Source organism: Epinephelus lanceolatus, chromosome 12 (assembly GCF_041903045.1).
Source record: "Epinephelus lanceolatus isolate andai-2023 chromosome 12, ASM4190304v1, whole genome shotgun sequence".
NCBI classification, from domain to species: Eukaryota; Metazoa; Chordata; class Actinopteri; order Perciformes; family Serranidae; genus Epinephelus; species Epinephelus lanceolatus.
In genome coordinates this window covers 30786628-30808574 of record NC_135745.1, presented here as the reverse complement: position 1 = coordinate 30808574, position 21947 = coordinate 30786628, and the positions used below count along the sequence as shown (strand labels likewise).

At 42.7% G+C, this 21947-nt stretch overlaps 1 protein-coding gene across 10 annotated transcripts in view; it reads right to left on the bottom strand.

The window, feature by feature from the left end:
- Window positions 1-21947, bottom strand: part of ptprsb (protein tyrosine phosphatase receptor type Sb) — a 109046-nt gene that overhangs the window by 6086 nt on the left and 81013 nt on the right. For 4 of the 10 annotated variants that reach the window (XM_033650624.2, XM_033650625.2, XM_078173238.1 and 1 more), the window contains 14 exons: window positions 15252-15346; window positions 12971-13224; window positions 12647-12737; window positions 12190-12408; window positions 11244-11401; window positions 9487-9501; window positions 9147-9259; window positions 7358-7455; window positions 6959-7082; window positions 6320-6495; window positions 5810-5929; window positions 4936-5090; window positions 2895-3180; window positions 827-1005 (listed from right to left, as the gene is read on the bottom strand). In XM_033650624.2, coding sequence (XP_033506515.1) covers window positions 827-1005; window positions 2895-3180; window positions 4936-5090; window positions 5810-5929; window positions 6320-6495; window positions 6959-7082; window positions 7358-7455; window positions 9147-9259; window positions 9487-9501; window positions 11244-11401; window positions 12190-12408; window positions 12647-12737; window positions 12971-13224; window positions 15252-15346 — 2083 coding nt within the window. Of the gene's footprint in view, window positions 1-826; window positions 1006-2894; window positions 3181-4935; window positions 5091-5809; window positions 5930-6319; window positions 6496-6958; window positions 7083-7357; window positions 7456-9146; window positions 9260-9486; window positions 9502-11243; window positions 11402-12189; window positions 12409-12646; window positions 12738-12970; window positions 13225-15251; window positions 15347-16098; window positions 16762-16959; window positions 17078-19217; window positions 19245-19390; window positions 19585-19701; window positions 20020-21947 lie in introns of all 10 variants that reach the window. The other 6 variants (XM_078173240.1, XM_078173241.1, XM_078173242.1 and 3 more) reach the window with 3 other exon arrangements.

The window sequence follows — 21947 nt, the reverse complement described above, 5'->3', positions numbered from 1 at the left end:
TGTGGCATTCGCTTTTGCTCAAGAGGTAGAAGACCTATAACTATAAGAATGCACTGCACCACACCAGACCAATAAACGCTCCTTCTTGTAGGTGGTGTAATGTGAGCTTGTCCGTTTCAACACAGGAAACAACACGGCAGCTGGCTGGTAATGAGTGATCTTGCATTACAGTTAAACAGTAAGCTAAAATATGTTTCTAAAGACATTTTAGGAGAGAAATAGGCAATTCAGTGGCAGAAGCATGGTTTATATTTGAGTTTGTTCTCAAACTCTCGCTATCACAGCCAAACAGTGCACTAAAATATGTTTCTGACGACATTTTAGGCAATACAGTAACAGAATCTTGTTGAGGGGGTGGGGTTTGATCCGAGTTTGGTCTCAGTTTGAGGGAGAGAGGGGCATAGCAGGTCTCTCTCTTGATCCACTGGCATTCAAAAATGCAGAAATCCAACCTGTAGTTCGAGCAACAGTCCAAAATCGGCAAGCTATCCCTTTAAGAAGCCACCTCCTCCCTTCATTCTCCCTGTTTCTCCCTCTGTCAAACATCAGACTGAAAAGCGGGTCAAGCTTCAGGCAAGAAGAGGAACAGTCAAAACATGTGTGTACAACCACTATGAATGCCTGAATCATCAGAAGCGCTGTGACCGAAGCGAGTGCCGTGCAGCGAGACAAATAGCAGGAACATGTATACAGTAACGACAGATTTGACAGGACGTGACAGGTGGAAGCGCTGTAGTGAAAACCCATCCAATCTATTCACTCAGCGAGCCGTCACGAGAGGACGAGAGGATCAGGTCATATTAGTGTTTCCGGGACAGGAGCATACCTGTATCCGTCAATGTAACTGGCGTTGATGTAGTCAGAGCCCTCCAGACCTCTGATTGGCTGGAGGCAGACGCGGGTGGTTTCATAGGGCATGATGTTGACCAGTCGGTTCTTGAATTTGTTGCAAGGCAGGTTGGCTGTGACAAACCGGGACGTGTGGGCTTTGGTGTTCGCCAGTCGCTGGATGGGGAGAGAAAATGGGAACGTGTGATGATGTTTTTTCAATTTGAGGGACAGATATCACCTTGAAACCCCCCCAGCTCATTACTTACATTAAAAAAATATTTTTTTTGTATTACAAGTTTTCTGAAATTTCATGTTTAGATATGCAAATGAGGCATTATCTAATTAAATATGCATTAATTTACATTCATTTCCAAACATTTCCAAATCTGAACACTGGATAAATCCAGATTCAAAATACCTGTTTCATTTTAATGACATTTAAGAATAAATATTTTCACAGAGGGACTTTTACATATAACTTTTAATCACTCCATAAAACAGAAATACTGTCAACAGCCATTAAAGTAATATATTTTTGCCATGTTTTTAGGAATAAAATGTTCTATAAATTAAGCTATGAATGATATATGAATAAACCGCTCTGTGAAAACCAGCATGTAGATAGGAATAAAACTTGGAAGTTTTACACTGCCTATTCCAGCCTGTGATGACTGCAACCTTATTTTAAAACTCAGTTTTAAATCTTTTCAAATAATCTTTTTATCTTTGCACCCCGTCTGCACTTTTCTATTTCTAATGGTGATTTTTTAAAATTGTAAATCATTTGGTAATTCATTTTACCTTTTATATCATTTTTTTTCTCTTTACTCTTTCTGTATCCTTTATTAAGTCTTATATTTTATTGCTCTGTAAAGCACTTCGAATGGCCTTGGTGTATGAAATGTGCTATACAAGTAAAGCTGCCTTGCCTTGCCAATGTAAGTGCTGAGGAAATTGCCTTTAAAGACATGCTTTGCAAAATTTCAAACATTTTTAGACCAACAATAAGACACTAAAGGTGAATAGGGTTAATCACTATGAAAGATATCACCATGAAATTTCCGCAGTTAGTTTCATACATTAAGACATTTTTTTGTTTTACAAGTTTTCAGAAATTTTATGCTTAAATGTGCAAATGATTCATTATTTTAATTAAATACATTTCCAAAGCAGAAATCTAAACATTTTATACAGACAGGTTCAAAAACCATGTTTCATTTTGATGATATATTAAAGACCTTTACAGAGAGGATTTTGGATATTTCTTTTTATCACTGCATAAACCTTAAAATACTGTCAGCAGCAAAGAAAAAAAAATCAATTTTCTCCATGTTTTTAGGAATAAAATGTTACTTAAATCAGGCTATGAATGACATATGAACTGACCCTTCAGTAAAAACCTTTAGAATATAGATAGGAATGAAAATGGAAAGTTTGGTTTATGTAAGTGCTACTGATGTGGAGATTGCTGGGAAAAAAACATTATCAAATAAAAAAAATTGCCTTTTGCAAAAGTTTCCAGGTCAGAAATCTGAACAAAAATTGACACCTAAATGTTAATTTTGGACGTTTTCTTTCAAGTAGTGTGACAGAAGACGTGTAATGGAAGCAAAATAGACCAAAATATAATAATTGACCTGCACATTTACTTGTAGTGTTTCATCTTAAAGAATATTATCCAGTAAACCAAAATGATTTAGCTGCAAGAATGTAGGATTATTCAGGATTATTTTCCTGGTCAGCTACTGTAGGAGACCACTGTAAGATGACAAGATAGGAAAGAATTTTACATAAAATATTGTTAATATTTTTATTTTTTTCCCTAGGTAGGTTTACATCTTTAAAACACTAAATATTATTCAAGAGAAATAATTTCAGAAAGGAAACTCACAGACTCATGCAACATGTAATGAGGGATCATCGGTAGACATGACTTCATTTTAAGAAGCCATGAACCAAAAGCGGTTGAACCACCTTTCTACCTCTCTTTTCAGATAAAATCTCAGTGTCATTTTGTATGTGAGGCAGCGTATTACATTTAAACCCTTTCCTCTGCAGTTTACCTTGAACTCCAGCTCCATGCCGGTGATGTGCTCCCCAGTCTCCACCTTGGACAGCTTCTGCATGTATGAGTACAGACTCCTGGCGGCCACCTCAGTGTTTCCGCAGGCCACAGCCTCCAGCAAGGCCTCGTGGATGAAGCTGTATTGGTCCTCCGTCTGCACCATGTAGTTCCTCTGTGAGCGCATCAGGGTCACGTGACCGTAGATGTCCACAGTGCGCTCGTGTCGAATGCGCTCCAGCATGGCATCGATGACAATGAAACAGCCGGTGCGACCAACACCAGCACTAATAGAGGGAGAGGAATGAGCAGGATATGAGTTGACAAATAGAGAGGATTTTTCTTTTTATATCTTATTAAAAGAATTAGTTTTTGCATAATATATGGGCTTATTAGCTTTTTGCCTGCAGTTGGATGAGAAGATTAATAACACTGTCATGTCTGTCCGTCAAATATGAAGCCAAGTTTAGCATAAAACAAAAGAGCAAAAAATCTGCTTACAAGCTCCTCTAAACCTCACTGATCAATACGTTTTATCCTGTTTTTTAAATCCACAGAAAAAACATAATGAACTGGACTGGACTATTGGCCGAGTGCTCAGACTACACGGAGTCATGTCAGTACCGTGATGTTTCCCGTTAACTAATGGAGACTCCAGGAGGTTGATGCACCTGACCGAGAAACAACCCCTGACATGATTCCTGTAAAACCACAACTTTTCAGTTTTACATTTTGGTTTTTGTACGGATCAAACACATTAGACGTAACATGTAATTTTGTGAGCTTTAGATGTGTTTTAGAAAGAGCTACACTGGGTGTTTCCCCCTGTTTACAGTCTTAATGCTAAGCTGACTGTGACCTTGCAGTAGCTTTCTTTACAACACTACAGTTGGGAACTTTTATGAACACAACTTTTTGTGGGGGCACAGTTGAGCAAGACATGGAGTAAGACGTGTTTCTCAGGGCTCCTGCAAAACAGCTAATATTAAGACACTTCAACAACATCCACTGCACGTAATCCTATTTTTAATTTAAAAACTCTTGACACTGGTCGACAATCATTGTTATGCATGGCAGCAAGTCTCCATAAGTACAAGTACACCGTCTTCTCCAGCACAAGGCTGAAGCCTCGACACAGAGTACTCCAGGTAGCCCCGCGCGACCTGCTACCCAGAAAAAGTCAGAAGTTACAAACACGAACCTGGAGGCAATTAAGTCTGGCATCCTCTCGTCCCTGAGATCCGATATATTGGTGGTGAAAAGGCAGGAATTTAAGAATGCCCTAACTGAAGATTTTGACGCTCTAAAAAGTGAACTACGAGCGGTAAAGGCTGAAGTCGGGAACAACACTGCGGCTGTCAGATTCGAAATAGAGCAAATGAAGGGGGACATTAAGGACGTTGAGGGAGGACTCTTAACCTGGTCAGACAAAGTGGTCTCCCTACAAATCATGGTGAATGATCTAAAAGGTAAGGGAGGACTTGAAAGGACGAATGAGAATGTGCGAATCGTAGGAGTACCAGAACAACCGGGCTGCAGTTCACCCACGGCAGTATCCAAACTGTTAAGAAAATAACTTTTTGTCATATTTGTTAAACTGTCACTACAGCCGCAAAATATTATATGAGACAAAATATATAAATATCTCTAATCGCATTTGCTAGAATCTACTGTGGCTCAACCATGGCTCTTGAACTGTCATCAAACTAGGCGTGATTCGAGATTCTGTGACTGCATTGACTATTTCCTGAAACAGATGTTTTCAGAGACACACTTTAGTGCACTGTTTAGCTGTAAAATGAGAACGTTTGTGACCCGACTGCCACATTGTTGAGAAGAAACTCAGCACCACTCTCCAGTTGGACTGACTCTTGCATTTTACAGCAACACAGTATCAGCAAACATGACAAAAAAATATTTTTATAAAAGTTACCATCAACAGCTTACAAAGAACAGACATAGCAGTGGTGTCCATCTTATCAAACTTTCAGCAAGAAAACAAATACTTCCCACAATGATAAACCTGGGAGTGTGTACTGTACCTGCAGTGAGCGATGATAGGTCCAGCGTCAGGAGGGTTGCAGGCTTTGACCCTGCGGAGGAAGTTAAGGAAGGGGGTGGGGTACTCTGGCACACCGTGATCTGGCCAGGCTGTAAACTGGAACTGACGCACTTCTCGCCGTTCACTGCTGCCACTCTGATATAAGAGACAAAAAAACAGGTCAGAAGTGTAACTTAACCTGACACATCTGCATCACGGCCAGCCAAACAAGCCATTTTTTTCATACAGTCCAAGTAGGTTCTTAATGTACGTAAAGGAATCCTATACACACTGTACATGAAGGAGTAGTTCTTATATCATATAAAGAAAGCAAATACCCCAAATGTTCCTACATTGTGCACAAACAAACTACACAATAGACAGGACTAATGCTAGCACTGCTAAACACTTCATGTGCATTATCCTCTACTGTATGACTGATCTCCTAACTTGACGTTTCGCAACACATCAACAAAAATTTTGAGAAGCGGTGCTACACTTGGAAGCTACAGTTGGCCTAGTTTCTGTGTTGGTAAGTAGGCCAGAGAAACACGCTAGTCTGGTGCTCCTAGATTAGCCCTGTGCTATAAGAAAGTGCTCCGCTTCCAACAGTGATCAAATCTCAGCGTCTGACACAGGGAGGCTGGCCTGGTTTGAGCACTCCATGAAGCCCAGACTAATCTATTCTCCGCCGTGTGTCCACATGCGCTGCTCATTCAGTGACGGCGGAAATTCATGATTACTCCAGCTGGTGTTTAACTGTAAACTCGGGAGATCAAAGCGGTTTTCACTGGATATGACAGTAATTACTAGAGGAAAGGGCAGAGCGTTGAATCAGACGGAGAAGGAGTGGAGAAAAGAGGGATGTAATTTACCTTATGCAGGGAGAGGGTGCGGACACAGAATGTGGCCAGCTCCATTGTGTCCAGCAGGGTGACCTGGATCATCCCGTACGTCTCTGTGCCGCGACTTGGCCAGTACTGGTCACACTTTATCTAAATATACAGAAAAGATTATCATCATTATTATTACAGCTTGCAGACTGAACCTCTCTTAAAGGGATAGTTCTGATTTTTGACAGATTTTTGATGAAGTATTTAGTAAGTGCTTTACCTATGGTAGATGTCTGTCAGCATGCCCCTAGTTTGAAGGAGCAGCAGGAGTGCCAAAACTGAAGTAATTTCTTAGCTTGCGTGTCAAACTCCAAACTGGGGGCGTGCTGACCGCCATTACAAATTGTAATACACTGACTATGGATAAGTACCTCATACAACCCTACTTCAAAAGATCCAAACTCCCATTTGTTCAGCAAAAAGGTTCTAGAACTATAAGTTGCAGGTAAACTGAGAGCTATATTGAGCGTCAGTGGGCGTCTCGCTTCCTACCCGCGACTTCTCCTCCAGGCGCGTCATCATGACGACAGAGGCGGCCCGCTGCTCCCATACCATCCTCCAAAAATCCCCGAACGTCTCCGCCAGCGGCCCCTGGGTAGCGATGTATGCATTCTGCTTCCTGTAGCCATCAATGTAGTTGGCGTTGATGTAGTCGCTCCCCAGGATACCTGCAAACGAGACACTTTGTGAGGCTCCTGCTAAACTGCAATCTGCAGAAGCGACATAATAAATTAACCTGCGTGTATGACATCAAACAGCCTAACGAACTGTTTGTTTCTGGCAGCCGGGGCTTCCAACAGAAAGCTGCTGGATGACTAGCGGACGACGACAACAAACAAACAAGACTCCATCGCTGTAAATTCATGAGCTACAGATCAAAATCCATTCTCCTCCTTCTTGTTCTGGAGGAGTGCTGGCTGCACTTGAATGCACTCGCGCTGTTTGTCAGTCTCATGCCACTGCACACAGCCAGTCTTGAGCACTGTTTGCAATTTCAGATTTCATCCATCACGCAGCTCTCCCTCTCCCCCCTCGCTTTGTGTTCGCCCCCCTGAACACAAATACAGACCCTCCCATTAGGATCTCTAAACATCTTCTTTAACATGCTGCTCCATTCCAGCTAATCCTCACCTTCTATGGGAGCCAGGATGACTCTGGTGTGGTCGTACGCGATGACGTTGGCGTAGCGGTTTTTGGGCTTGTTGACCTCCAGGTTTGAATGCTCCCAGGTGAACTGCTGACTAGGGTCGATGGACTGGGGAAGAAGCAGCAAATACGCACACATTAAGAGTGCGTGGTGGCATATTTAGAGGTGCATTTAGGGATAATGGAAAGAGAGTGCTCTGTAATGTAGACAAGTTGCAGCAACAAATTGCAGCACTGAATAAATCATGAACATATAATCTGCACGCGGAGATACAGCCGTTAAATAACATTTGCTTTATGATGCGAAGGCTTAACAGGCTTAACATCTCTAAACAATAAGGATGTTATCCTTTTATTCATATGGAATGATAATGTATGCCTCACCTCGTACTCCTGCGAGAGCCTCAGGTTGTCGTTGGCTTTCAGCAGCTCTATGTGCTCGGCCAGCTCGCTGATGGGGATGGGAGGGTGGCTCATCATTCCTGTGCGACAACAAGGGTCAGAGGTGACGCAGGCTTCAGCTGAATAACCCAAATCACTGCGGGTCAACATCACTCATATGCAAAGACGTGAAGATAATTATACAATCAGAGAACATCACATATCATTAAGGAGCACGCTGAGGCAGAAAATCAATTTTGATCCATGTGCGAGGACAAAGTGAGGCAAGTCTTGTTTGTTTGTAAATTGTTTTTCTTTGATAAATTGCTTTCTCTGTGATCAGAGGAGCAACGAATCAGAGAAAACAAACACAGACAGAACACTAATTAGGAGGGGTTGCGTGCACACACACACCCACACACACACGAAGGAGGCAACCTATGCCTTGTACAGTCGTTTCTGTTCACAGCTGGAGTGAGAAGAGGAGCTATAGTGAGCCGCTGTCCATTTAAAAGGCAAATAGCTACAACAATAAATCAAAGAAACACTGCTTTGTGCGCAATAAACACAATCTTTTTAAGTCAGGACGCATTCTCAGTGCTTCTTGAATTGCAATGCATGTCCATTTTTGAGCGTTTAACTCACTCTGCAGCTACAGCTATCAAAAACAAGCGCATATCAGTGGTGATTTTCTCCTTCAGTCCAGCACTGCAGCCCCCACAGGTAATCACGACAAAATGCTCCCGTCACGACCAAAATGACCTCAGATAGCATCAGCCGGTTTAGCTGGAAACAAATTTCATCTTTGCAGAGCATCTCAAAAAGCACAAATCTCAGGAGAGGAGAAGTGGGTGAGGTGGGAGCTTCAGGGTTGCTGCCACATGAGAGTAAAAAATTCATATGATAGCAGATAGGAGCTGCAGTGCTTTGTTCTGTGGGTTTTTACTTTTCCTTCCTGCGAACAAGCAAAAAAAAAGACCTTCATGTATGGATTAAGTTAAAAATAGCATCATTTGACTTTACACATCCTGGCGGGTTAGGGACTAAACCTTTCTCCATGGTGACACGTCTTGCCTCCCTTTCAACGAGGCCCCTGTGAGACTTCCATAAACTGCAATCATGAAAATATAGTGAGAACAGTGATTCAGTTCCTCGAGGCCATGTGTTTTTTGGATGCTGTTAATTTAATGGAAGAAGTGAAAGCGAAGCATCATCACCCTGGTGCCATGACCAAAGCAGCTGTGTTGTTAGATCTCACTCTGTGGGGGGTGGGGAGCGGCAAAATCCATGTAGTTACTTCACAGTGGGGTTTTAGTCGGTTATGCTGGCAAGAACAGAATCAATGCCTTTATAAATGATCACAGTTAACCCCCAGTTTACCTTTTGATACATGATTCTGACCGTTAAAAGCCAGCTAAGAAGCATTCAGGAGTGATAAGACAGATTGATGTAATTTCTGTCTGTTCTGATGTGCTATCTCCAGCCTGGCATGTGGACTGTGGGCGAACGGAGATGATCAGATTTTGTCACACCGTTATGACTCAGCCGTGACTAAGCACTGACTGTACTACCTGGGCAGCGGCCATTTTGATCTCCGAAAGGACTGGAAGCTGCCAGGTTGGTTGTGATGCGGAGGAGTACTTTCACAATCTTGTCTGCATAATCTTACCAAAGTTAAAATTAGTCGCATGAATATTTCATCACCGAATGATGAGCAATCGGAAGTACACTTTAGTATGCAAATACAGAGTGTGTGTGTGTTTGGGTGCCTGTGTGGGCCTATGCTGCATACCGGGAGTCTGGAAGTTGATGCGTCTCATCTCCACAGGGTCTGTCGGGTGATGGGCCATCATCTCGGCGTTGCTCAGAAGGCTTTTGGTTCCCGGCTCAGAGTCCTTGCGCTTGCTGCTCAAACACCATTGAGTCAAAAGAGCAATTAGCACATGCAAACAACCGGGGAGAGAGAACCAGACTGGTGACACATCGTTAGCATGCCTCCTTGATTCGAGTAAATAGTGCATTAACAGAAATGCTGTTTTACGGATTTGTACAAGTTCTCTGTACAGGATCTGGTATCATGTAATTGCTGCAGGTTAAAACGAACAAAGAGCTTGACATTGGTTTAATCTTACCTGTCAGGTTTGCTGCTTCCAGTGAAACAAGAGCAAGGGAAGGAATAATTAGAGGAAGGAAAGGAAGGAAATAGACAGATTGTTAGAGAGGAAAATCAATATTTTGCATTAGTATTCAAAAGCTTGATGGTTTGCAGCAGATAACACAGGCCTAGAGCGGGGTCAGACTGTTTGGTAGCTGTCTGAGGGGAGAACAAACTTTGAAATTGGAACAAATTTGATGGATATCAGGCTAAAAGTTGAGCATTTGTGGGAGGATAGTCAAACATTAAACAATGCCAGTACAAGAAATACCGGTGGCAGCTGCTGGCAGAATGTGAGCGCACAGCGTGATAGACAGAAACTTAATGTATCTTTAAAGAATGAGGCTGGAAATATTCAATACTTTTCTGCTGTCAAAAATTCCCCTGAAAGCAAAACTAACAATGACTTGGTCCTACAGCAGTAACAAGTATTGTTAGCACAGCCAAAGCCTGATATTCCTCTGTCCACAGAGCTCCACTGTTGTCCGAAAACTACAAAGAATACACATCAGTAAGCCACACCACTGCATCACTGACACGTTCCTTCATTATCATGGACATGGTCACTTTAGTTTGCTGTGAGCTAATCCGATATACGCCATACTGATGCCATGAATCAGTCCCTCCAGGATGTTGCAATTTTGCGATTGCAACAGTTAACGCAAATTGCTTGACCTTGCAATTTTGTCCAATCAACTTTACTACAAATGTGATTATCTAAAACAGGTAAAATCTCATATCACTGTGGAAGCACATGCTGGTATTGATTTGCTGAGGCCCTCCTTGCCCCTCTTGTCTCGGGAGTGTGAGCCCTGTGCCTCGGGCAGAGTCACACACACTAGTGAGCCTCTGACAGCTTGACAGCAGTTGTGACGCTTTGTAGTTTGTAATGTTAAAAAGCTCCAGCAGTTACTCAATACAATAAACTGTATCCAGTGTTGTGAAGTGGTCTGAAATGTCAAGTATCCTCAGTATTAAAGATGTTAAAATTTGCCTGCTCATGTTAGCTGCGGGGAAACCAGGACCTCACTAAAAATAGTCCAAAACAAATTAACTGTTTACTCCCATTTGTGTAATGGTTACTAAAAACGACAGTGCCCACCCGTTTTGGAAATTGCGGTCTTTTTTAAATATAAAAGTATATATTTATGAAGCATTATATCATCGGTAGGGATGAGTACCACCCACTAACATCTGGCTTTTGTCTTTAGTGGGAAAGGTTACAACTGACGTTCATTTTTGGGACAAATAACTCTGCAGCAGTCACAGATATTTATCCAGCAATGACCGTAGTGATGTAAACACGATACCTGGGTTGACACGATAATTTTTGCCGCTTGTCCAGCATGGTTTAGTGACGTTCTGCGACAAATTCTGTCCGTCTATGTCCAAGTAGCGCTCAAACATCCTTCCAAAGTCGACGGAGCTTGAAAGCAACACTTAAAAAAGAAGTAACCGTTGCTTTCACTGGCCTCCATGCTGCTCTCTGCTGTTTACTAACCATGTGTTCTGGTACATTTGTGGCGCTGAATGTGACACACCACTGGCAATGGAAAAGGAGCCTATTGCCTATTATTTGCTGGTTTAATAACCCGCACATATGCTCTAATTCTGATAGATAAAGGGTATCAGAGACGGTCTTGACAGATAGTCCGATGAATTAATATTTTTTCATGGGATTTATTGATGTTAAGAAAAAATATCCTTTAAGATAATCAAAGCTGTCCCACTCACTTTTTGTAAAGGAGGATAGCGATGACGATGCAGATGATGAAGACCACAGCCAGGACGGGTCCAACCACCCAGATCAGACCATCGCCTGCGTCGAGGGGCTGGGGGTCTGAATCTGGGGCGATCACAGGTTCTGTGTAGGGGCTGGCCACGTACATTTTCTGTGCACAAACACACAGCAGAAAGAACAGTGTTTTGTTTTTTGCTATTCTGTCTTATTTTTATCTCAGTGGACAAAAAAACACTTGCACATGACACTAAAAAGCAATCCAACCCTCTACTGTATGGGTTTGTCACCGAGTCTCAACAAAATATAACCCTCTACAGAAGGAGTCGTTGCAGAGCTGTTGCACTGGATTGCATTAGACTGAAAGGGCATTCCTGTAATTGTGACCAAGCTGCAACATGACACATGGTTTTACATGAACATGTGTGTATGAAATCATATTTGACTTGTATTGCACAACACATAAAGAATGTACCTGAGCTTACTGACATTATACGGGCTTCTATAATTAAAATAAACCGAATAAAAAACCTTTTTATTAGTTTAGAAGCGCTTTTGTAGAGCGTCCCCTGGGCAAAATGTCCCTAATAAAAAACATGTAATAAAAATCTAAATTCTATCTTAATTCAAGTCGTATATTTACGTCTTTTCCAATTCAAATGCACATATACACAATCCAGTGCAGCGCACAAGGCAATATCTCTTCTGCTGCCACAGTAGGTACACTCACTCTTTATTAGCAGTGGTGATGGAAGTACGTGAAGGTTATTGCCTTTTGCTTACAGCTCTTTGACTGACGTGCATTTTATTGTTTTAGCAGTGAGGCCGTATTGATTACAATGTAAAGTGACAGCCTGCAGCAGGAAAACACAGGCAGCGGGGAGCAAGGGAGTGGTTATAAACACGGGGAAGAAGAGAGAAGTGACACAGTTGCTTTCGTACCCCGGTTGTGGAGTTGAGCTCAGCCAGGATGAAGAAGACATACTCCTGCCCCGGCTCTAGAGCTCGGTTCTCAAAGCCTCCATAGTCCAGCTGGTCCCCCAGGGTGAAGAAGGCCGGCAGGGTGGCAGGTGTGAAACGGGCTGTGATGTAAGCCCGCCGCAGGTCCACCTGCTTCTGCTGCCGAGAATCCCTCTGCTTTTGACTGATGTCTTTTAACAGCTGAGATGGAGAGAGGAGAAAAAGGGAGACGGAAAACACAGACAAGGAAAATAAGAGACGTTCCAATATCTATGACTAATGTTTAAACACTGATACTGAATTATAAAGGGTAAGCGTTGCCAGGAGTTCTAAGCAATAGGATTGTGTGTGTGTGTGTATGTGTGTGCGTGTGTTTATAGGTCCTTTCCTCCTTCCAGGCACAGACATCAATGGGTGCCGTCATTGTTGTGGTTCTCACCTCCTCAAGGTCCATTTCATCTGGGCTCTTGAGGTGTCTGATGACACCGCCGCGGGCTCTCCTCAGCGGAACCACAACAACATACACGTTCCTGTGGGAGCAGAGGAGGACAAACAACATAACACCAGGAGCACTGATACAATAGCAAACACGTCTAACTATTTTCACGTTTCCATGCCAACTTGTTGCACCTAATCTTCACCATCTTGTCAGTCAGGAAGTGTTATCATCACGCCACACACACCTTTAGATGCAATCTGACCTGAGCACATCGAGTCTGTTGAAGCCAGGGAGACTATTTCACAACAACAAACTCAGTCTTACTTGACAGGAGTGCGAGTCTCCAGCGACGGCAGGATTATGGTGACTGTGGTCTCAGTGTCACGAGTGTGGTCAGTCTCAGGGCGGCGGATGGTGATTGGCGGGGAGGTCTTGGCGGAGATGCGGTGGCGAAGACCTCCCATGTTGCCCTCCGGTGCAGTGATCTTAAAGTCGTAGCTGGTGTCAGGCTGAAGGTTTGGGATGACTGCCTTTCTCAGACGAGCATCCACCTCCATCTTCTGTCGATTATAGTCCACCTGGAGGAGGGGAGAGGGTTAGTGATGTCAGAACAATAGGTAAAAGGTAAAGATGCCTATTCATATACTATATGCTGATGATGCTGTGCTATAGTAGGATATTAGAGTAGTCTGCTGAAATCAAAACAAATTTTTATCATTTAATTCTGGAAAGTTTTTAATGGTTTATTGCAGAGGTCTTTAACATTTTGCTGAAAGTGAGACGGATCAGAGACCCTCTACTACATATATCGTATAAAACTGAGTTACATATTAAACTGGGCCAACAATTAAGTGTAGGGTGGCCTAAAGTGCCATGTATATACATACCCTTTTATGGTACAATACCGAGCCATTAAAATAGCAATTACTGACAGATTCATATATTTGTACATCATGTTTTGATGTGAAACATACATTTAGAAGGTACAGTGATTTAGCACAGGTTGGTTAGCTCAACTCATTGCAGCAGGATTTATGGGTAACAGTTAGCCTATCGTCAGTGTTGTTTACTGTAAATATTTTTTTTTTATGAAAAGGCTGATTCATCTATGCTAATAATATTTTGGACTCATGGTAATGTGCATTTTCATATTTTAATTTTTTAATTATACATCATTATTATCTATTAATTATGATTTAATTATATTATTATTATTATTATTATTATATATATTATTTATTTTTTATCATATATTATTTTAATTAATTTTATTTAATTTTATTTTTTTTTAAAGATTTTTTTAGGACATTTTAGCCTTTAATTGATAGAACAGTGGGTCACAGGCTGGAGTCGAGCCCGGGCCGCTGCGGCAACAGCCTTGTACATGGGGTGCCTGCTCTATCTACTAATCCACCAATGCCCCTAATTAATTTTATTTTTAATTATTACAAATACTTTGAGGAAAAAAAAGTTAAAAAAAATATATATATAAATTATAAACTCATATGTTGAAGACCCATGCTTTATTACAATTTTGCACTGCCACATTGCAATGCCTACCTGGCACATCTGGCGTCCAAGGCAACCTCCCACCACCGCTACTGCACCGCCCCCATTACTATTACTATTATTATCTCATATATATATATTTATTTAAAAAAAAGCTAATAAGAAATCTAAAGAACAAAAAAACAACATACCTAACAAACAATAATAATAAATAATAAAAGAATACACTTTGTGCAAATTTGCAATTTTTTGTCTTCTTCTTTTACCTTTTTTTTGTACTGTGCCCTGGATGGCTTTTGCCTTTTCATTTTCTCTTACTCTAATGCTCTTCACACATACACTCCACTCCACCATCAATGCTCAGGCATGTTCTGACTGTGATGATCACTCACTGATATTAAATATTATGGTGAACTGCATTACCAGGACTAGAGGGGGCGCTCCTACTACAGACTGACTGTTAGCATTAGAATTTTGGATAATTTTCTTTCTTTCTTTTAATATCTATAATAGTAAATAATAATAATTTGGGTGGAATTTTGGTGCCCCCCTCTGGGTGGCGTCCAAGGCGGCCACCTATGGGAAGATACGCCACTGCCACATTTGCAAGAAAAATTACAACTTTTTATTTTTATTTTTTAATAAGCTTAATCTCTTTCTTGTGAAGAGTTAAATGAGAAGTTTGAAGCTTAGCATAAAGACTGCGAACAGGGGTAAACGGCTAGCCCGAGTCTCCAAAGGTAACAAAATCCGTCTACCAACATCTCACTAATTAACACGTGTCTCATTTGTTGAATCCTTCCAAAATGGATGTGTTATGGGGTGTTTTACACTTCATTCTTTTGTATGGAAATTTCTCAAACTTTTTGGAGTGCTACTCCATAAAATTCTAAATAAATCCACCATCCCACAGGTGGAACAGTGGGTGCTAAAAGGTTGACACTAATACATTTGAGTATAATTCAGGTCGGGGCCATGCACACTAGAAATCCTGAAACCTACGATAATATGAGGCATTATAAACAAAAGCATGCAGCAAATTTTACTTCCATATGTTGCATTATTTCACACATTATCTCAAGCACAATGGACATACAGTAAAGCGATAGGGGTTGGTGGTCTCTGGAAACTCCCAAGTCAGAAGAACACTGGTCTTAGTGGCCAGATTGACTGAAAAATTCCTCGGCACATCTGCGAAGGAGACAAAGAAACAGAGTCACTTGTGATGAAGGATTTCATTCAAACCAGCCGCTCCTCTGCTCTCCCACTGCAAACCTGTAAAAATGGAAGACACGTCAGTTGGATTTGTTACTGAGGGAAGAATACATGATGGTTAGGAGGATGGGCAGATGATGAGGAGAGTGGATGGCAAGAGTAATAAGTACAAATAACAGACAGAGCGGCTGTGACATGCCACATTCTCAGAGTGTAAGGTCTGTGTTTGTTAGACTCAGAATTCAGCATGTCAGCAAAGGCTTCGGAAAAGGTGGAAGTGGAGGTCTATCAGATAAAAAAAGCTTACCTGCAGATACAGCACCGGGCGCCGGCTTTCCCTTGAATTCAGACTGAACACTTACCTGCCGTATTAGATACTGTATATCCAAGCCCTGTATTGACTTTTACCTGAGGGTTTGTGATAAGCAGTGCTCTTGAAGCAAACATCCATTAACATTCAGCCTGCTTCCACTGGTGGTGAAGGGTAGGTGATGAAGGTATAAGTGAGTGAGTGGAGGAGATTGGGGGGAGTAGTCGTGTTCCCCTGGACTTTGCAGTTCTCAGCCTCTCTGAGGTGCACAGGTGAATGGCCGACCTGTAAGAACTGGCCCAGACTTCGTTTAGTTTAGTGGTTTGGAGTGAAATCCACAGTAAAGGGAGCGGAGATGTGAAGCTGAACCAGTGCTTACAGGGTGAAGGGTGTTCCTGTGACCCGAGGCCAGCCCTACCTGTTTCAAAGGCCATGGTTCGGCTCACCAGAGGTGGGCTGAAGGGGCCTGGCCCTGCCTTGTTGTGGGCTCTTAGCTGCACCTCGTAGGCTGTGCTGTGATTGAGGCCCAGGATGGTGTAGCTGGACTCACTCCCTGGTAGCGTGATCAGCCACGGGGGAGCAGTGGGGGCTGGTATGGCTGACGGGCCAGTGTCAGCAGAGGGTTTGGGGCCCGCAGCCTCTCTGTAAGATATTGTGTACTCTGTGATGATGCCGTTGCACTCCTCTGGGGCAGGGGGCTGCCAGGAGAACTCGAGGGAGCAGCATGTGGCATTAACAAAGTCAGGTATTTTGGGGTATCCCGAGGGTGGGAACATGGGAACTGTTATCTCCTGCTGCACTATGTCTCCGTAGCCTGCCCGGCTCTTTGCAGAGAGGACAAAGACGTAGGAGGAGCCCGGGGAGAGGTTTCCGACAGTGAAGTTTTTCTCCCGACTCGTGAAATCAACTGTGGTGTCTAAAGAGGTATTCTTGAGGCCAAACTGTAGGCGGTAGCCCTGGATTACCACTGGGGCCCCCCGGCTATCAGAGCCTGACTCAGAGCACTCCACCGGAGGAGCCCACCGCACTACCACCGATGGACCAGATCCTGGACGCACCCAAAGGGAGGGGGGGCCGGGCACTGCAAACAACAGCGTAGGCAGCAAAAAATCAATTGAAATGTATATATATAACAACATATATCATGTAAAACTTGTGGAAGAATTAGAATTGATTTGGCTGTTTATTTACTGCCGGCTGGTGCAGCTTACTGTAAGATCAATTCTTGAGTATGTTACTAAATCCAGTGCACTGAACTGTATACTTGGCATATGCTTACCAATCCCCAGGGTCTGCACCAGCTTGGCTTTGCTGTGTGCTCCATCCCCTTTGGTGGTGTACGCTGCCACTGAGATGGAGTACACAGTCTCTGCTTTCAGACCTCCTAAAATCATCTCCTGTGGGGGGAAACACATAACAGCACCATAAATACTGCTAACTCATTCCTTTTAATATGAGACAATGCACCCATTTCTTCCTTTGCAGTCATCAGGGTCCCTCCATATTCTCTACTTCAAATTCCCACACCTAAATTTCCAGACTTCTCTTGAATGTACATTTATACCAGAAATATATTTTACATTCTGACTACTGCGACTGTCATGATCCTGGGTGTGTTTATATCCTGTTATCCTATGGTCTTTGTTTTGGAGTTAACTGTTTGTGTTCCTTGTCTCATGTCATTCGTTCATGTTTAATCTGCTTCCTGTTTTGTTTACAGATTCTCTCCTCATGTTTCGTGTTTCGTTTTACTTCCTGTCTGGTGTTTTCTGTCACACCTGTCTCGTTAGTCCCTCCCTGTTCCCGGAGTCTTCCCTTCACACCTGTTCTGTATTAGTCTTGTTTGCTCCACCCTAGTGTTCCCCTCCACACCCTTATTGCAAGCCAATCTCCATTTCCCTCCTTTTGCCCGTGTCTTCCTATTCCAGCTGTGTCTCCTTCTTATGATTAGTTTTCTGCGTATACATATATATATATATATATAAACCTGTGTGTTTGACTTTGTTGTTGGTCAGTTCGTCCTGCATTCATCCCTGTGTTCTTGATGTCTTTCCCTGCTCCATTTCCTGCCTGGTATCTTGTGTTTAAAGTTTTTTTTTACCTGAATTTATTGTATTTCCTGGTTGCTCCGGATGTTTTTTATCAGCTGCATTAAAGCTCTCTTTTTGTTAAAACTTCATCCTTGCCTGTTACTCTGCATTTGGGTCCTCCCTGAACTAATTTACAACAACTACCACTAATTAGTAAATAACACCTCATCCAGACGAGTCAATCTCTGCCCAAAGAGGAAGTAAACTAACCGGTGCTAGCTATATTTGTATTATTTTCTAGGGCTATCTGTCTGGAATACCAGTTTTGGGTCATCCAAGCCTTGTTGAGTGGGTGGGCACTTCTTCTTTTTTTTTTTTTGGGGGGGGGGGTCATCTTTGTAAATTTTGAAACTATTCCAGACACTTGGCTTTTTTGACATCCTGCTAACGTATCTTTAAACCTGTCACAGGTGGTCAAAGTCACAAAGCTGGGCCTGTTATTAAGTTTAAATGTCCTTGTCAGAGAATAACTAATAATTAATGTTAATGCATAATGAATTATGCTGGATTCATATTTTTAATTTATGGGCTACTGGGGATTTTGGGGGTAATTCTATAGAAAAACTGGCTGATCTGGACGTCAATTACCATGGCAACGACTGCAGATTCAAAGCTGTAAAGGATTTGAGCCAGCCCTATTATTTCCCCTCAACACATTAAATAAATAATATTGTATTATTGTTCTCCACCATATTTTTTATATAAGTTGGAAAAAAGTTGAATAATTAAATTTTCAAGGCAACTGTGCAGCCTGTGAGTCTTCTCCTTAATGAAGAAAAGAAAAGATATATACTTTTCTAATAACGACACCACTGCATAACTCATAAATGTTCAGACAAGCTTATGCAAATCAAGGACATTGCCATATTTTCTTTCCAAATAATCTGGTCGCAATGTTGGAAATTTTGGTTCAGTTAAAAAGCACTTGCAGCAGAGCTGGCTTACAGGCTGTGACGTACAGGTGTGAGGCAGCTCTGTGTAGGAGTGGGCATTCAGTTGCAGCCATACTTCTCAATGACAGCTCGCTCTGGACCGCACTCTCCAGCACGGTGGTAAACATGGTGGCTGGCTTCCTGCTCAAAACTCTGTGAAAAACACTCTGCTTGTATGATGAGTTTATTCAGAAATTCTGAATTTTATATTTTAGAAAAAGGAGTAGCAGTTACAGTCTGGAAACTCCAATATCTTTCCATAATCTCTTTTCTTTTTTCCATGCTTATTCAGACCTGGAAGTTTCTAAAATTAACTTCCATACTGCGTAGGAACCCTGAGTTATGCATCAGTAATGAACTATTTAGTTCAAGTTACGTATCAGAGGCTAAACAAATCTCTGGTCAAACCTTGATGAGGATTTCATAGCTGTCTCTGTGTAATGTATTGGCTGCCCTGTGCTGTATGTATTAATAGTTCATTCATAATGAGAAGAGGAGGGGCAGTCTGCACTCACATATTGAGTCGAGTCATCCTCCTCCATCTTATCCCACAGATGAGACACACCCCACGGGCAGCCGAGACGGATGAGTCAAAGGACGGAAAGGAGAAGAGGGAGGATGTTTAATGATAAAATAAATGGATAAACATCTTTTCAATCATTTAAAAAAAAATCAGTTGTGACGTCACCTGGGACTCATCCAACAAGAGGTCTTTGATGCGAGGAAGGTTTCGTGATTCACTGCTCTCTGTACGGCTGAAATGCACCTGGTAGCCCCGGATCTGGCCTTGGCGTAACCGTGGCAACACTGAGCGCCATGTGACTCGAAGCGCTGAGGAGTTGAGCGGCTGAACATCCACCTGACGAGGGGCTGCACCAGGAACTTAACACACACACACCAACAAATGCAGAATTAATTAAGTGACCAACAGTCTAGCCAGTTAATAATCAACTACACAATCAATACTGTTTAGGTCTGATGTACGGCTCTTGCTCTTACCGTCCTCATCAGTTTTGCAAATCACAGCCAGGCTGCTGGGTCCAGTCCCCTCTGAAGTGAAGGCTGCCATGGTGATGTTGTACAGGCTCCATTTCTCCAGCCCCTCTAACACTGCCTGCCCCTGCTGGGCCGGGATAGGCAGCCCCTTCACCTCCTGGCCCTGACCTCCGCCTCCTGCCCCAGAAACTCTCTGGTATCTCAGCTCATAACCTGCCAACTCGCCATTCTGACCCTCCATTGGAGGCGGCCTCCAACTTACTCTCAGCGAGGTGGAGCTGGCACTCTCGCAGGACACACCCTCGGGTGCAGCTGAAGGCTCTGATTGGACAAGGGGCGAGGAGGGCAAATTGGCAAAGAGTTTAGGAGAGACCCGAGAGAATGGGAAAAAAATAAGAAAGGCACGCAAAAGGAGAGGAGATAAGGATAAAAAAGGAAACAATAAGAGACTGAGGTAAAGTGAACTGAAAGAGATAACACCAGGGCAAACATGAGAGAGGCAAAAAAGGGGAGCAACCACATAATGTAAAAGCATAATGTTAGAGCCTAATGAAATAACCCAGAGACAAGAGCATCGACCCTGAGTGGACAACTTAATTACACCCAAGGAGAATGTGCATCTGATACCCAATGATTACATCTTATCCTTTAGCCATAGCAAGGGGCATAAAAGGATCCACATTTATGAATGAAAAACTCTTTCTTTCTAAAGCAGGGATGTACAGCTCAGTATACAGCAGCACAGACAAATATACACATTTCACAACACCAGCCCCCGTGGTGGCATAATCCTTGAGTCTTCGGGATAATAGAGTGGTCTGAGACTTTCCACTGCTGACTAGGGGAAGGTCTTGGGCTTCACAGAGGGAAGAAACAACAAACTAAAACAGATCTCACACAGTGCCGAAAGGATTTAGGAGGCAGGTTAAAAAATAAAAAAAAATAAAAAAGAACAGGGAGCCTGGGAGACAAAGGCACTCAGACGGATATTGAAAGTCAGGCTAGAGTGATGAATTGCAGACAAGAATTGAATCAGAAGTAGGCCTGGATATTTACTGTAACAAACAAGAACAGAAAGCCAAGAATCACACGCCTTCATCACCACTGATCTCTGAACTGTAGGTATCACTCACCCTATATAATGTTCCTTAAAGAGGGCGCACTCGCACACACGACGCAGCCGAGGCGTCTGGGGCTTGTGTGTGTGAGCCTGGGAGTGTATAGCATGTGTGTATGTGTGGGAGTGTAATAGTCATAGCTGACAGGTTCAAGTATCTATCCACTCAGCCGTACAGCCACTGTTCTGTTGGCCTCGGGGGACAATCTAGATGTGCACCAAAGCTTGGCGATAACAAAGCGCACATAACCTCCCTGGGAAATGAATTCTGCTGCATGAAATAGTCTGCTTATCTGGCACCTTCCCTTTCCTGAACCCCCCCAACTCCTCCCCTCCTCTACCTCCTCCGGTGAACCACCTTGGTCTCTCTTTCTTTTTTTGGAGGTAAAGAGTGAAAGGAGGCCAGCTAACAGTGTTTAGCACATTTTGTACTCACTATTAAAAACCATCTGATTGTGGGTAGTATGAATGTTTGTGTCTGTTGAGTGATTGTAAATACTTGACAAAAACTTACCGCTGGAGCGAATCGGCACCATGAACTGCAGGACTTGCTCATTTCTCGACCATGGCTACTTAATGGATTCTTTTCCTTGCACCATTTTCTCCATTTATCTCTGCATTTTGTTACATGAATTGATTTGATATGTCACGGCAAAATAGTTTACAGGGCTCAACAATAACGATTGTAGGCAAGTAAAATGCCCCGTCAGGGTAGTAAAGCAAACAACTCACTTCCCCCATCAAATAAGAATGAAACACAAACTTTTTTTCCAGAGCTGATGATGGAAGTAGCTAAGGAGAGAGCCATCTCGTGTTTTGAGATTTGCACGTGCAGTACCAATTGGGCACTTGTGTGCACATGGCAGCAAGTACAGATTGTGTTTATAGAGTGCTGCAGGGCTTATGTTTTTTTGTAGGCCGACGTGCAAATTAGCTCCTCCTTTTCATGCTGTGTCTGACTTTTCAATGTAATTTTTGTTTGTCATTGATGCTGGCTCAGTTCTGTTCCCGGAGGAATCTTTGCTGCTGCTCTTCCTGCCTTAAGCTTTCCATGTAGGCGCATGGAAGGGCAGAGAGGTTTGCTCTGTCTGCCTCAGGCTTTCCTTTTGCACGTGGATGGGCAGACAGGTGT